This window comes from Phalacrocorax aristotelis, chromosome 1 (assembly GCF_949628215.1).
Source record: "Phalacrocorax aristotelis chromosome 1, bGulAri2.1, whole genome shotgun sequence".
NCBI classification, from domain to species: domain Eukaryota; kingdom Metazoa; phylum Chordata; class Aves; order Suliformes; family Phalacrocoracidae; genus Phalacrocorax; species Phalacrocorax aristotelis.
In genome coordinates, this window is record NC_134276.1 from 193,599,441 (window position 1) to 193,612,995 (window position 13,555).

Below are 13,555 nucleotides of genomic sequence, written 5' to 3' on the forward strand. Positions count from 1 at the left end.
AAAACGGGACCTTACCTTTTCGTGGATGGCTCTCCGGTTTGACGGCTGTACCAAGACCTTGTATCCCATCTGCGTCAATTCCTTAACATGTTTTGGTGCTAGAGGTGCTCTTCTTTCCCATGCATTAACATCTTCTCTCCTGATTGCCAGCACAGACTTACGATGATGCCAACACTTAGCATGATGGAACGCGCACCTACCGTTTGTGTGACTAAAGGCTCGGAGCATGGTAAAGCCTGGTGGCAGCAAAGACAAAGTAGTAAAATAATACATGTATACGTATGCCTCAAACATTGTGCAAAAGTCCTGGTCTCCTTTAACATCTGCTGTAAAACACAAACCAGATACTTCATACTCCAGTTACACCCTGCTTTTGAGAGACATTAATTTACTTTCAGCGTACTTTGCAGTGTCTCAGTTTGGTGGAGTGTCCTTACAGAAACAAATTGTTTGTACTACTGTAAATGAAGTCTTTCAAAGTCTAATGTACCAAGTTTTTAATTACACTGCTTAAAAAGAATTCTGGAAATGTAAAGATACCAATTACATTCATTTGTCAGCATAAACATGCAAAGACCAAGCACTTACCAAAAGCTTGCACCGAGCACAGTAAAAAGCAACAAATCAGAGAAAGGAAGTAGAACACAGGCTATAATACAAGCAGTTGATTAAAAGAGAAAGCCCACTATGTAAGAACAATGCTAAGTATTTTTACATAACTAATTCTTACACAAGCTGAGAATGGAAGATAAGGACAAGACCTTAACTACTGCTTAGCAGTCAGCATATGTGTGGCCAGGAGCAACAGGTTTTCTTCCTAATCAAAATTTTATGCAAAGTGGAAAAGCTTTATTAGTGCAGATTCCCACTGTAGAGGATTATCCCTTTATTTTCTCTCTCCTCCTCTTCACTCCCAACAAAGCATACATGCCACTGCTTAGGTCTGCTGTGAATGGCAAGGGCTCTGCACAGGAGCCTAAGGACTTCCAATATTTAAGCAATTAAAAATTGTGGATCTCAGAGACAGAGGCTTCAAAGATGTGAACTTTGTTTCCAAAGCAATTTTAACTAATTACATGCACCTCTGTATCCGAATCACTTGGAAAATCCAGTTTGTCCCCATGCCTCAATCTTGTAAAATCTCTATAAGCCTAAAGCCTTAAGAGGTCCCATTTAACTCCAGGCTTGCTTAAACAGAAAAACTAGCACACAAGGGAAGGCATGAATGGAAGCACGCAGTCCTCTATGCTAGCTCCAGGCGTGGTCTTCCTACCATCGCTAGATTTGTACACCAACAGAAGTTACTGTACAGAAGTTGGAGTTACAACACTGCTCTTCAGCTGTTCCTCTCAAAACCAGAGGAAGACTTGTCACACGTCACTGTTACTGCACACTAAAATGTAGTGATGAGAGCAGTTCATACCAACGCACTGTACCTCATACCCAAGCCCGCAGTGAAGCAAATTTCACTCACACAGAGGAGTCCAACAAGACTGCTGCCCTGCACTTCCAGCATGTGAGGGGAAATCAGGGCAGTAAGCAAACACTCTGAGCGACCTCTGGCAGGCCAGAGGTTCATACGCATGCCTTCCCGTGTATGCTCAGGCTTAGCCACGGCGATACCGATATCCTCACGTAAAAGTGAAAGTAACTTTAGTATTCAAAGCCTGCAGAGCTGGCGAATCCTCTCTGGCCTCCCCAGCACGGCGGCTGAGCGAGGGAGCCCGACGGCACCGGCTCTTCATCGCCCGTGCTGCGAGGGCTGTTCCACACTACTTCCAGTTTCCCTGAGACTAAAATAGCACTGAGCTCTACAGGCAAAAATAAAATTTAAAAAAAAAAAACAAACCAGCAATGCATTTGATCACAGCACACACTTTGAACATGATCCTATTTCTAGAGTGAGATTAATACACTTGCACGGGCAACTTGTGCCTCCCCTTGAGACCCAGCTAAACTAAAGCGCCCGGCGCTGCCAGTGTGTTTCGCCCCCGTGAAGCTGCGGCCGTGGGTCCCACAGGGCCCCTCCAGCCTCCTGCCAGGAGGGACGGTGCGCAGGAAAAGCAGAAAACCCCGTCAAGAGGGGCAGGGAGGCGCAGGCAAGGGGAGGCAGGGGCAGGCAAGGGGAGGCAGGGGCAGGCAAGGGGAGGCACAGGCACCGGCCGCGGGAGGCCGTGGCAGAGCAGCCGCCAGGCCGCGCTCGCTGCCGGGGGAGCGCAGGGCCCCGCCGCCGGGTGCCGGAGCGGGGCGGCGGCCGCGCCGGACCTACCTGAGGGCGAGCGAGGCGGCGGGGGCGGTGCGGCCGCTCGGCCCGTCTCCCTCCGGCCTCCAGCGCTCCGCCGACGCCCAGGGCGACAGCCAACCGCGGGACGCCCTCCGGCTACGCCCTCCGGCTACACCCTCCGCTGCCCGCCAATGGGGAGGGGTCCTGCCGCGGCGTCACGGCGGAGGCCGGCCCGCCCGCTCACCGCCCCCGGTCCCTGGAAGGCCCGCCGCCCCCGCCATGTCGCCCAGCGGCGGCCTGGGGCGGGGGGGTGCGGGCGGCGCCGCGGCCTGCCGGGCCCCGGTACGCCGCGGGGATCCCCGCCGCCCCCACACGAGTCCCTGCTGGCTGCCCGCAGCGGCGCGGCCGCCCCCGAGGCAGTGCCACGGGCTCCGCCACCGCTGACCCGCCGCATCCCCATCCTCCCCGCGGCCCCCCGGTCCGACCGTGTTCCTGGAACGCATAGACTCAAACCACTCCCGTGCGTTCAGGCACGCCGCTCCTTTCAAGTGTCTTTAACGCAGTACGGGAGGCGGTAAAGCCACTTGGCCTGGCAAACAGAAATGACACACCATTTCTTGCGTTTGCTGCTGCCAAGTTTCAGCTGGAACTTAGGCCTTGAATTAGGTCCTTTATGATGGGCCTCAACTGCTAAATTGGCTTACCACAAATAGTAATGGGCTGTTGTAGCTAAAATCATGAAAATTACATGTAAGAAGCCAAAGGAAAGCTGGAGTCATGCACCAGGTTTGCGGGGTGAAGAAGAGCTTTCCTTTCGGAGGAAGGCCGGCTGTGGGAAGTGCACCTCCGCCTGTCTCCGCGGGCCAGCAGATGCAGTTGCTGTTACCGGTCTCTGTTAGCGGATGCGAGGACCTTGCTACAGAGTGCGAGAATGTGAGGCATCGTGCCTGCGCTCGGTGGAGCAGTGAGGACTAAAGGGTCTGAGGAGAACTGGTCCGCGTCCCGCTGTGCCGCAGTGAGATCTCGCTGTGAAGAGGGAGAAGTTGGAGCCACGGCGCAGGCTGCTCCACCTGTAACACTTGACCTCTTTTTAAGAGAGAGTTAAATTTTGATGGTACTGCCACTACACGGCTTTAGAGGTACCTTTTCATAGATTACTCTCTCCTTATAGTTTTCTGACTTTTCTTTAAAATCATAATATGACCCTGAGCTTTTCCCTCTCCTCCTCCTGCTGCTGGAGGCAGCATTCAACTGACAATAATAATCTGTGACTTCAGTTCCCTGGTTTAGAGGCAGATATTTTCCTAACTCAGGGCAGGATGTGAGAGCTGGAAAACAGCATCAAGGCTTGACCTGCACTTCAGGTTTGCTACTGTAATACAAGTTGTACAGGGAGGTGTGTGTTAGGGAGTAAGACCTGGAATGAATCAGCAGAGATTTTGAGAGTTTAAGGCCTCAGCAAAATGGACAGAATCAGTGGGGTTTATAGATACTGTGTGAGTACAAAGCCTTTCTCTCCACTCACTAACTCCCATACTTCCCTGCACAACCTCTGTGTCCAGAACCTTCTACAATCTGCCTTGTATTCCTGCAGGATCTTCATTCCCTTCTTTTCCTTGCTGGAGAAGAAAGTTACCTCATCCAGCTAACTGCTGGACCCTTTTTTCCCCTACCTCTCTGGTGTGTGAGGTCTAGAGCACACTCAGCCCTGCAGAAGCTCCTGCCCTTCTTCTGCTTTTCTTGGGAAGACATCCATTGCAGTAGGTAGGGGCTGTGTCTGTAGGTGGGAAAACGTGGCAAGGAAGGACTGTCTAGAAGGACTCGAAGAGCACTGGATTTGGGAATCCATCTGCCATGAGAACAAAGGCAGTAACTGCCCTTGGTTTCCAACCAAATAGAAGTAAATTAAAAAGCTGTAGTAACAACAACAATTCTAGATGAGAACACAGGTTGTCAAGATATTGTCTGTGAACATACCATGCAAGCTGCCCTCATCCCTTGGTCAGGGGCAGAGGAGGAAACCATACCTCTCAACCACAGTGAGCTTTCTGCTTGGCCCCAAAGACTTGAGGAAATATTGCTGTTGTACAAGGGCATTGTGTGTATGCCCTCATGTCTAATTTCCACTTTGTGGGCTTAATAAAGCACATATAGTTCTATAAGTTACACATGCAGAGTATAAATATATCCGCACCTTTTAGAAAATGTATTCTTTTTTCTGTTTTATTGATAAACTTTGCCGAAGCTGCTTCATTGGAGGCAGATTCAGTTGAAGTGCAGAAAGTGAATTATAGGAATTACGCCATTCTCTCGTTCTCATACTCAGTGATTCTAGACTATTTAAAGAACTGATTTTTCAGAGGGTTTTTTTCATTTTATGATGAAATGCAAATACGGACTTTGGCAAAAATGGAATTGTGGGTATGTGCAAAGTTGCTTGTTCTTATCCACAAAATTCAACTGAAATATGACCATTCTTGCAAAAGCGTGTAATTATTTGATGGCTGTAGAATTTAATTCAACCATGACACTGAAAAAGACACAATACTGATGGTCCCTCATCATTCTATGTGATTTCGTCATACTGATCACCTCAAATTGTAAACTAGTATAAAGTACACGGCTGAATCCATTGTTAGGGTCACGCATAGGCTGGCTTTGATTAAATTAATGTAAGTATTTTAGGAGCTGCTTGCTTTGTTGAATTAATTGAGAAACAAACCATGATTGATCTATTGTAGCAAGTAGACCTCACCAAATCTACTTGAAGGGGTCTTATTATTTTCTAAGTTTTCAGTTTTTGGGGAAGTTCTTTCTTTGAGTAAGATGTTGTCTTAGGACTGTCTACAATAGTTTAGTGCCTAATTATTTCTCAGTACTCTTCGAAGTTTTGCACATAGGAACCTGAACCCAGAGAAATGAACGACGAAACCTACAACATGCTCTGCCTTGCCCTGGCGTTCCCAGGCCTGAGCAGGGAACTCAGCCTTTGCACTACAGGGAAATGGATGGAGAGAGTTATTTACAGGAACTGAGTAGGAGCCACTCTGGCAACTCAGCAGAGCATGCCAGAAGGCACCGTGCCTGAACCTAACACTGCTTGGAAAGGAGCTGACTTCCCTTGCCAAGAGCTGTCAGCTGTGAACTCTCCCCAGGAGCTGGGCACCTTTGCCAAGCCAGATCTGCCTTGCCAATGGAAATGTTACGCGGATACCCTCCCTTGTCTCCCATACTCCAATTTGGCCACTAGCCAAATACTTAGAGCACTCTACTAGGAAGTTGAGGGCTGTTTTCAAAGTTGCAGTGTCGTTCAAAACATTGGCTTAAAAACATATGTCTGTAGCATAAGGACTAGAAAACTGGGATTTCTAAGGTGAGCCTTTCAGTTTTTTACGTTGGAAGAGACTATCTGTAAGTGACTACTTATAACTGAAGGGTCTTATATCTGAGTCACCGCTGAATGCCCTCGCTACTGTGACGGTAATGAAAACATTTTTACAAGTTTCCACTGCCCTTTGTGGGGGCATTGATATGATCTAGACACCTACTAGATCCTGTCGGTGAGAAGGGTAGGTTGATTCCTGATTTAAGAATGTTGCTTGGATCTCAGTAGGAATGAAGCTCCAGTCAGCTCAGCAGGAGCCAACATCTAAACATAGAACTGGATTTTAAAAAATCACTGGCTAAAACCATTTTTTAACACCAAACCATTTTACTTTCAAAACTTTTCTATTGAAAGAACTTTTTATTTTGAGATTCCTTCATGTATGTACGAAAGACACTTCACTTGTAGCTAAAAATCCATCTCACTTGGGGTCAAAGTATTCTTTGTATATTTGAAATTATTGGGGTTTGTACATTTTAGTTTACTACATCCTTTTAGGTTACATCCTTTTAGAATGTTCTTCTCAGGAAATGAAGTTCCAGGCTGGGCCAAAACAGTCAGCCAACCAATGATCCATCCATCTCTATCCACACAGATATACTTGGTGACTCTGGCTGTATTCAGCAGCAGAACTTTAAGTGCAAGCAGGAGGAGCAGAACAAGTAAGGACATGAATGAGATACTCTGCCAAAACGCCTATCGGAGACTTGATTTCTGCTACAGATTTGCCATCTCTCTGAAGGAAGATTCAGAACTATATCAGCACCATTTCAGTCTCTTCCTGCATCTAAAACAGACGACATAAACTGCACTCCAAAAGTGCCTATTGTGCTCCATAGAGAAAAAGGCAGCCTCAGTAACCAGTGTGGACTCACGCTGTGACAGTGCAAAGCCAGGTAAGATGAATCCCACCTGCACTGTACTGTGTTGCAGATAGAAAAGGCAGAATTGCTTAAAAAGAATAAAATTAATCTGGAATTCAGGTTTTACGAAACATGTTAATACAGAATCAGAGCTGTTTTCTCTAACAAATACCTCCTGGTTCAGGTGGACTGTGATTCCATCTGTCTGACAATCCCTAATTATAAGGTCTAATTCTTACTCAGCTGGAACGCTTTTTACTCAGCACTGTGGGGGGAGTGCTGACTTCCATTACGGTAACAATAAACTCGCAGAGCACCTAGAGAGAGGTGGACTTCATAGATTTTATTCTTAGAATATCAAGGATAAATCTTGAATCTGTTGAAGTCAATGAAAAACTCACACCAGCTTCTGCTGGGCTAGAATTTTTCCCTGGGTCTCAAATGAACAGGGGAATTGGCATCCTGAAGAGATTTTTGCAGACTGTGTATCTACCTGTCAAACTCTGTTTCTCATTTCATTCTGATTTTATACTGCAGAGATCAAGAAGTTCCAAGAAGCTTTCAGGCTTTCAGGCAGAATGACGCTATTGAAAAACATGACCTTTTATTCAAAAGCCACTACCTGCAGTGGCTGTTGACTGCCACTGTGAATGCTGACCTCGCAGCAGAGTACTAGACATCACTGAACAGCATAGTGTGTTGTGTTCTCTACAATCATGTAGAGAATATATTTACATTCCTACTGCCCAGTAGGAGAAATTGCCATCTCTCAGGGCTTACAGCACCCCCAGAGAAAGACCTTCGTCTTTTAGTAACACCTAAGACATAGGGTGTATATGTTCACATTTGTACACACTGGCATTCACAGCAGCGTCATCTATGTCTATGTTCACCGTAAAACTTGGTACTTCTGCATTTGCAGTGCACATTTAGATTGCTGCATCAAATTGAGATGCCCATTTATGTCATTCTCATAATTCCGAAGACCCCAGGTAAGTATTTTTAAATTGCTGTGCAAATAAACCTAAACGCAGAAAATTGCAGCCTGTGATATCAAATTAGTGAGTTGACTCATTAGAAGGCAAGTACTAGGGTCATTGCAAGAAACCGCAGCTGCTCAGCTAAAATAATCTGTCTGAAATATACTTCCATAAGAATCTTCACTGAGTCTATTAATTAAGACTTAGCGATGCTCACGATAGTAGGGCTTTCAAATCAATAACAATCTACCACTAAGTATGGATCCATAGTGTGAATAAAATCAAAACCGGGGCCTTCTTTTGAGAGAATCAGGGTTTAGTGCTTAAAGAGTCCATTAAAGCAATTATGCCATAGCTGCATTAAAAGTGCAACCTTGCTCCTGAGGCTCCTTCAGCAAATAATGGTTGTCCCTGCCTTAGCTCCTCCAACAGTGGTTTGTCTCTGCAAGAAAGTGCTGACCTTCTTCTGAAAAAAATCACAACAAAAACCAACAGCTTTTTCCGTTCATTTAGCGCTTTCCATTTTCATACTGCTAATGTCTTTATCAATTTGGCAGTAGGAGAATGTGTATTACTCACATTTTAAAGCTGCAAAAACACACACAGAAGTTGTGGTTCGGCCCACGATTCACATTCAGATCAGTGTCAGAAGAGAAGTTCAGGACTTCTTGAGAAATGTTTTTTGCAAGAGTTCTTGATTCTTTACGGGCCTTTAAAATCAGAGATTTAAAAATTATTTAGAAACCCATGAAAATAGTGAGAAGTATGTAACATGTATAGTGACAGGTTCTAGACCAGCACAACTAAGTCTGCAGCCGACTGTGTAGCCACAACTACACACGCAGCCACGTAGTAAAACAGGACTAAGCTGGCTAATAAAAAAAAATAGCTACTTTTTTAATGAGAATGCTTTTCTCTCCAGCATAACTCAGCAGACTCAAACAACTGAAGGTGTGTGCAGGCATGGGAACAAAGTGGGGCAGGGATGGGAGGAGGGAAAGAAGATGTCTGCTTAAGCCACAACTGCTGATTTAAAAAAAAAAATGCATATTAGACTATTGCCTCAATATGCTGGGGTTCGGCTTCCATTGAGAAGCACATATTGGAGCAGGTCCTGAAGTACAGGGTCTAACCAAAATTTTACCTGAGAATAACAAGCAGCTGTCACAAACTAGGTCCCCCACGTGCCCCTGCATGTCATCAGGGTGACAGTATGCCCAAGGGCCAGTCTGCTTTCAAATGACATGTGGTTTCTGGGTGACATAATAAGGCAATTCTGGAACATCTTTGGAAAAGATTTATCAAAACATTCCTTTGAAGGCACTTCTGCTTTGACCCAACATGTGTGCGTACTGAAATGCAGGAATTACCCTTTAAAACTAGTTTTCAGTTTTGTTCAGCTATAAACTGGAATATGGTTAAATTAGAAGGGAAATTCTTACATCACCAGGAGCTATGGATAAAAATCAAGACATGATCTGATAAGTCTTCTGCATTCCTAATTTCTATGGTCCACTAAAAAAGTACAAACAAGGATGCAAATGGATGAAAGGAGGCATATCATTAATTACCATGCTTCCATTGTTTCCTTTTCTAGTAAGAAAAAATACTGAAGTGCAGAAAAAGTTTGTCTGTTTGATTATACATGTAAATAAAACCATTTCAATTGTCAGCCTCTGTGTAGTGAAGCTAGTATTGACCTCAGGGCTATAAAAATAACATGTACAAATTGCTTGGTAAAATATGTCCTTATGTAATAAATGGATCTCACTGTTTATGGTTCATCATGACAGCCCCCAAAATGTAAGGTTGTACCGTATATAAATGACTGGGTTTATTTTAGCTTGTCTATAATGTTATTGGAAAATGGAGGTGAGGATCCAGTTACCGCCAGATTTTCCTATATTCTGATCAAAATTCTTCTTTGAGCAGTTAAAATTGAACCTACAGAGATTACCCATTACATGTAATTGAGATTATCTTCAGCTCTTTAAGGGAAGAGGCCACTTGGAGATTTCCCCTCAGTTTTGGAGTTGCAGCTTCCCTGTAACACAAGAAGCCCAAGTGCATTTTGGCCTATACAAGGAAATTTCTTTATGTCTGTCTATGGTTTTTTAAAGTCAAAATCGATTCTCTAAATGTAACATGCAGTTTATTCATGCAAAAGCATGTAGCAAGCACAGGTGGGTTACAAATATCTGCATCTAATTAAACTTTTTTCCCCCCAAGTTTTACTAGCCTCTGTGCAGGCACCTACTTGCATCTCTAGCAGAGAGACCAAATCTCTGATGATGATTCTCTTCTGGTGTTGTGGTTTAGCGGCAGCTCAGCCCCACACAGCCGCTCGCTCACTCCCCACCGGTAGATGAGGGAGAGAATCAGAAGGGTAACGCTCGTGGGTTGGGATAAGAACAGTTTAATAATTAAAATTAAAAGAAACAACAGTAGAAATGCAATGTAAAGGAGAAAAACGAGAGGCGCGAAGGGAGGGGAGAGGCGCGAAGGGAGGGGAGAGGCGCGAAGGGAGGGGAGAGGCGCGAAGGGAGGGGAGAGGCGCGAAGGGAGGGGAGAGGCGCGAAGGGAGGGGAGAGGCGCGAAGGGAGGGGAGAGGCGCGAAGGGAGGGGAGAGGCGCGAAGGGAGGGGAGAGGCGCGAAGGGAGGGGAGAGGCGCGAAGGGAGGGGAGAGGGGGAACGAACCGCCGGAACAAACCGCACGCGCCGCAGCCGCTCGCCGACCCGGCGCCGCGCCGCCCCCGCGCTGCCACTGCCCCCCCTCAATATATTGGTCATGGTGTCACGTGGTATGGAATGAACCTGCCATTGGCCAGTCGGGGTCAGCCGCCCCCACCATGGCCCTGCCCCTCCCAGCCCCCACCCCCGCCACGCGGCAGAGCGCGGGAAGCTGGAAAGGTAGCCGACCCCCACAGTGAGGAGAATTAACCCCTTCTCAGCCAAAACCAGCACATCTGGTCAAAATATCATCTCCAGCATCTGAAACCTGACCCTGTCTGCTGAAGAGGTAAATATCGATTTATGTCCTTTTGATCCTCAGCTCTGGCATTGTGAAGGAGGAATGAGAAAACAGACTTGCTATGCAGGTTGTGTGTTATTTGCCCTTTCACAATTAATAGCTCTATTATTAGTGCTTCTTTAAGAAGTGACATCTTTGCTGTCTTTCTTTCCTCTGAGGTCCCTAACAGCTCTGGTAACTCTGTATAGTCTGGTAGAATCAAACTACTATGAGGAAGATCGGATAATCCTAAAAGTAATAAAGTATCGTCCTCATTCCTACCTCTCCCTTCTGTTTATGAGAAGAACAAAATGAGTGAAGGAAGTGCAGAGAGTTTTAACCCCTCTGTCTTGGGCAGAGCATAATTGCAATGCTTTTACTGGAATCACCCTCGTGATAGAATGATAGAGGACAAAACTCCAGCGTCGTTATAACTACTTTACTCTTCTCTACTGGCTCAAAGTTGTTAAAGATTTTGGGATCTTTTCAGCATAAGCCACATGCTTTTTCTATGACTGGGTGAAATACATTCATGTATGCCATGGTAATTTGTACATCCCTTCTGAGACAGTCAGAGGAGCTAGCTAGAACTTCTTTGAATCCACTAGATGAAACCAGGAATTCAGAAAGTCCTTCATAAAAGTGGAATACAGCTTGAAGCCTGCCTGCAAGTCCATCTTTGCACCTTTGTAAGATCAGACATAAAAAGATGCATGCATTTTGCCCACTTGCAAGTCTGTCAGTGTCTCATCTGTTCTAGCAGTGGCAACTCTGGTAGCCCTGCACCTATAGGTAGGCAGAATGTTGCAGCCCCACCTTTCCTCAGCACCACCACCCTCACAGAAAGTGTCAGAGAGACCCCGTGTGTCATTGCCCTGTGCAACAAGATGTATTGCAGCTAGTTCACCTTTGTTGAGTTCTGCGAATCAGCCAATTCACTTGCCCTCTTTCTGTTGTTATATCTATAAAATTAAAGCCTCACCCAGACAAGTAGACAACGAAACTGCCCAGTCCAGCATGACCAAAATTGCTTTCTCTAGCGTCAGTGCTTCTGCTCTTAAAAAAAGCTAGTGGATGGAGATTTGAGTCATATGCACATACTGGACTGGAAGGTGATCTTCAAGAAGCTGAGTATTTCTCTGCCCTTGACTTGTTCAAGAACGACATTTTCAGATTAGCAGAATGAAGGCCATCCAAACCATTTGCCTGGTATTTGCGTCACCAGATTATTTAGGGTACTCTCTCCATCTTTCCCCCATCACATACTTAGGACCATACTGCATTTTCATCTACCTTTTACCCCTTGGTCTTCATTTTCATTTCCTCGGTCTGTTCCAAACATCAAGCTGCTTCTCTTTCAGTTTCAGCCGCTTGGAATAGCTGACTCAAGTAAGAGGTTTTTTTTTGCCAGACTGGTGTTTAATTTAGGGCAAACTCTCAGAGATAAAGCCAGCTAATATGCTCCACCAGCTTACTACTACAGTGCCTTTCAATATCTTCCTCCTCTGATACTGCTGGCTAGTGTGGCCCCTGCCTACTACTTTTCGCCAACAAGCTTTGATCTGTCCTGATCTGGTGTGACTCCCTGCTTGCTCATCTCAATACAGCAGAACGATTGCTTGAATCTTGTTTAGACTTTTGGAGTCTAGCCTCTGTTTCTTTGCATGTCTACACAGACTGCATCTCATAATTTGTCTTTTCTGTGTGTCCTCTTTCTCCTGTCCAGAGAGATCCCCAACTGTCCTTGCTGGTTTGGGCAGTACTTCCTTTTCACAGAAACTCTTTTGTCTCAAGGCTGGTGTCCTCAGCCTACAGCAGCTGAACTGCAAGTTTCGTTTGAGATTGCACCCAGATACACACTCACACATGCACACACACTCCCTCTCAAGCTCACAGCTCAGGGGGCAGGCTTGGCTTTCTGGTTAATCTCTCCTCCATTATTCCCTAAAGGCTCTTTTTTCCCTGGTGAGATCTTATCCCTGGCATTGTTTTGTTTCCTCCTTGCTCTACCTTACAGTCTAATTTTGTTTATCAGAGCAGTATTTTCAAGCTGAGGTAGACATCCTCATAAATTAATAAATAAATTGTACTAATATCATCTTTCTTAACAATGTGAACTTTCCACCCCGAAATTTGTTAGCTGATGAAGCCTGGACTGAAATAATTTTTTTACCTTGTTCTTCACCAAAATACAAAGTGTTCTTACGTGATCGTTAACTGTAAACTGTGGTACATTAGGGTAAGAGCCTGAATAGTCTTGTAAGTGGGACAAAGCCTGCTCTGCCTTCCCATCCATGTAGCTATGGAGATTCCTTTCACTCCCCCAGCTGGAAGAGTGCAGTGCAGATGAAAGACAACTCTCCACAGAGGGAATATGAGGGCCACAAACAGGACCTAGACTAAAAAAAATCTAATGCCATGGAGACTTTCCCATCTTTTTAATTCCCCTATTTTGCTATGTGAATATTATGACCTGGCTCCTTTTCCCTTGCAGCCGATTCTACCTGCCCAGGAATCTGCCCCGGTGCCTGACACATAAAATGCTACTTTTGTGCTACCCTTTAAAAAATACTTTTGTACCCCATAAATACCTCATAAAAACATCACACCATTAACCAAGGTGATTTCCAATATTTAGATTTCAAATCTGATATATCTGAAAACACTATAGGAAAAATAATAGACCCACCACAGATGTGAACACATTTATATGCATGTACACACACACATCCAAACACATGCATGTATGCATACTTGTACTCTATGTCTTCAACTTCTTCAGGAAAGCATTTAAAATACATCCAGCACACACATTTGGAGAATAAAAGATGTATTGAAAACTAGTGTGCCACATAAATTGTTCAGTAAGAGGGAAAGGATTAAATGCTTCATCTTGTGTTTATGAAATCAAATCTTTGTGTCTCTGCTCTGTGCATCCCATATCATAAGATAATGAATAGTTCCATAGCAACAAAAGTCTACTGCTAAACCATTACCTTGATTTCAATTCTTGAACAGAAAGAACACAAAACCCAGAAATACCAGCCCTAAACTTGAGATAATAGCAATGATTTAAACAGGCTGCTTCAGAGT

At 45.0% G+C, this 13,555-nt stretch overlaps 1 protein-coding gene across 3 annotated transcripts in view; it reads right to left on the bottom strand.

The window, feature by feature from the left end:
• The window catches only part of AASS (aminoadipate-semialdehyde synthase), a 33,038-nt gene extending 30,654 nt beyond the window's left edge, over nt 1-2,384 (bottom strand). For 2 of the 3 annotated variants that reach the window (XM_075081169.1, XM_075081168.1), the window contains exons 1-2: nt 2,270-2,384; nt 16-236 (exon numbers count right to left, since the gene is read on the bottom strand). Coding sequence is in view for 2 of the 3 variants with exons in the window: in XM_075081168.1 (XP_074937269.1) it covers nt 16-228 (213 nt within the window). In the remaining variant the exon portion in view is untranslated. Of the gene's footprint in view, nt 1-15; nt 237-1,849; nt 1,946-2,269 lie in introns of those variants that run through there. The other variant, XM_075081167.1, reaches the window with a different exon arrangement.
• Nucleotides 2,385-13,555: the final 11,171 nt, after the last annotated feature.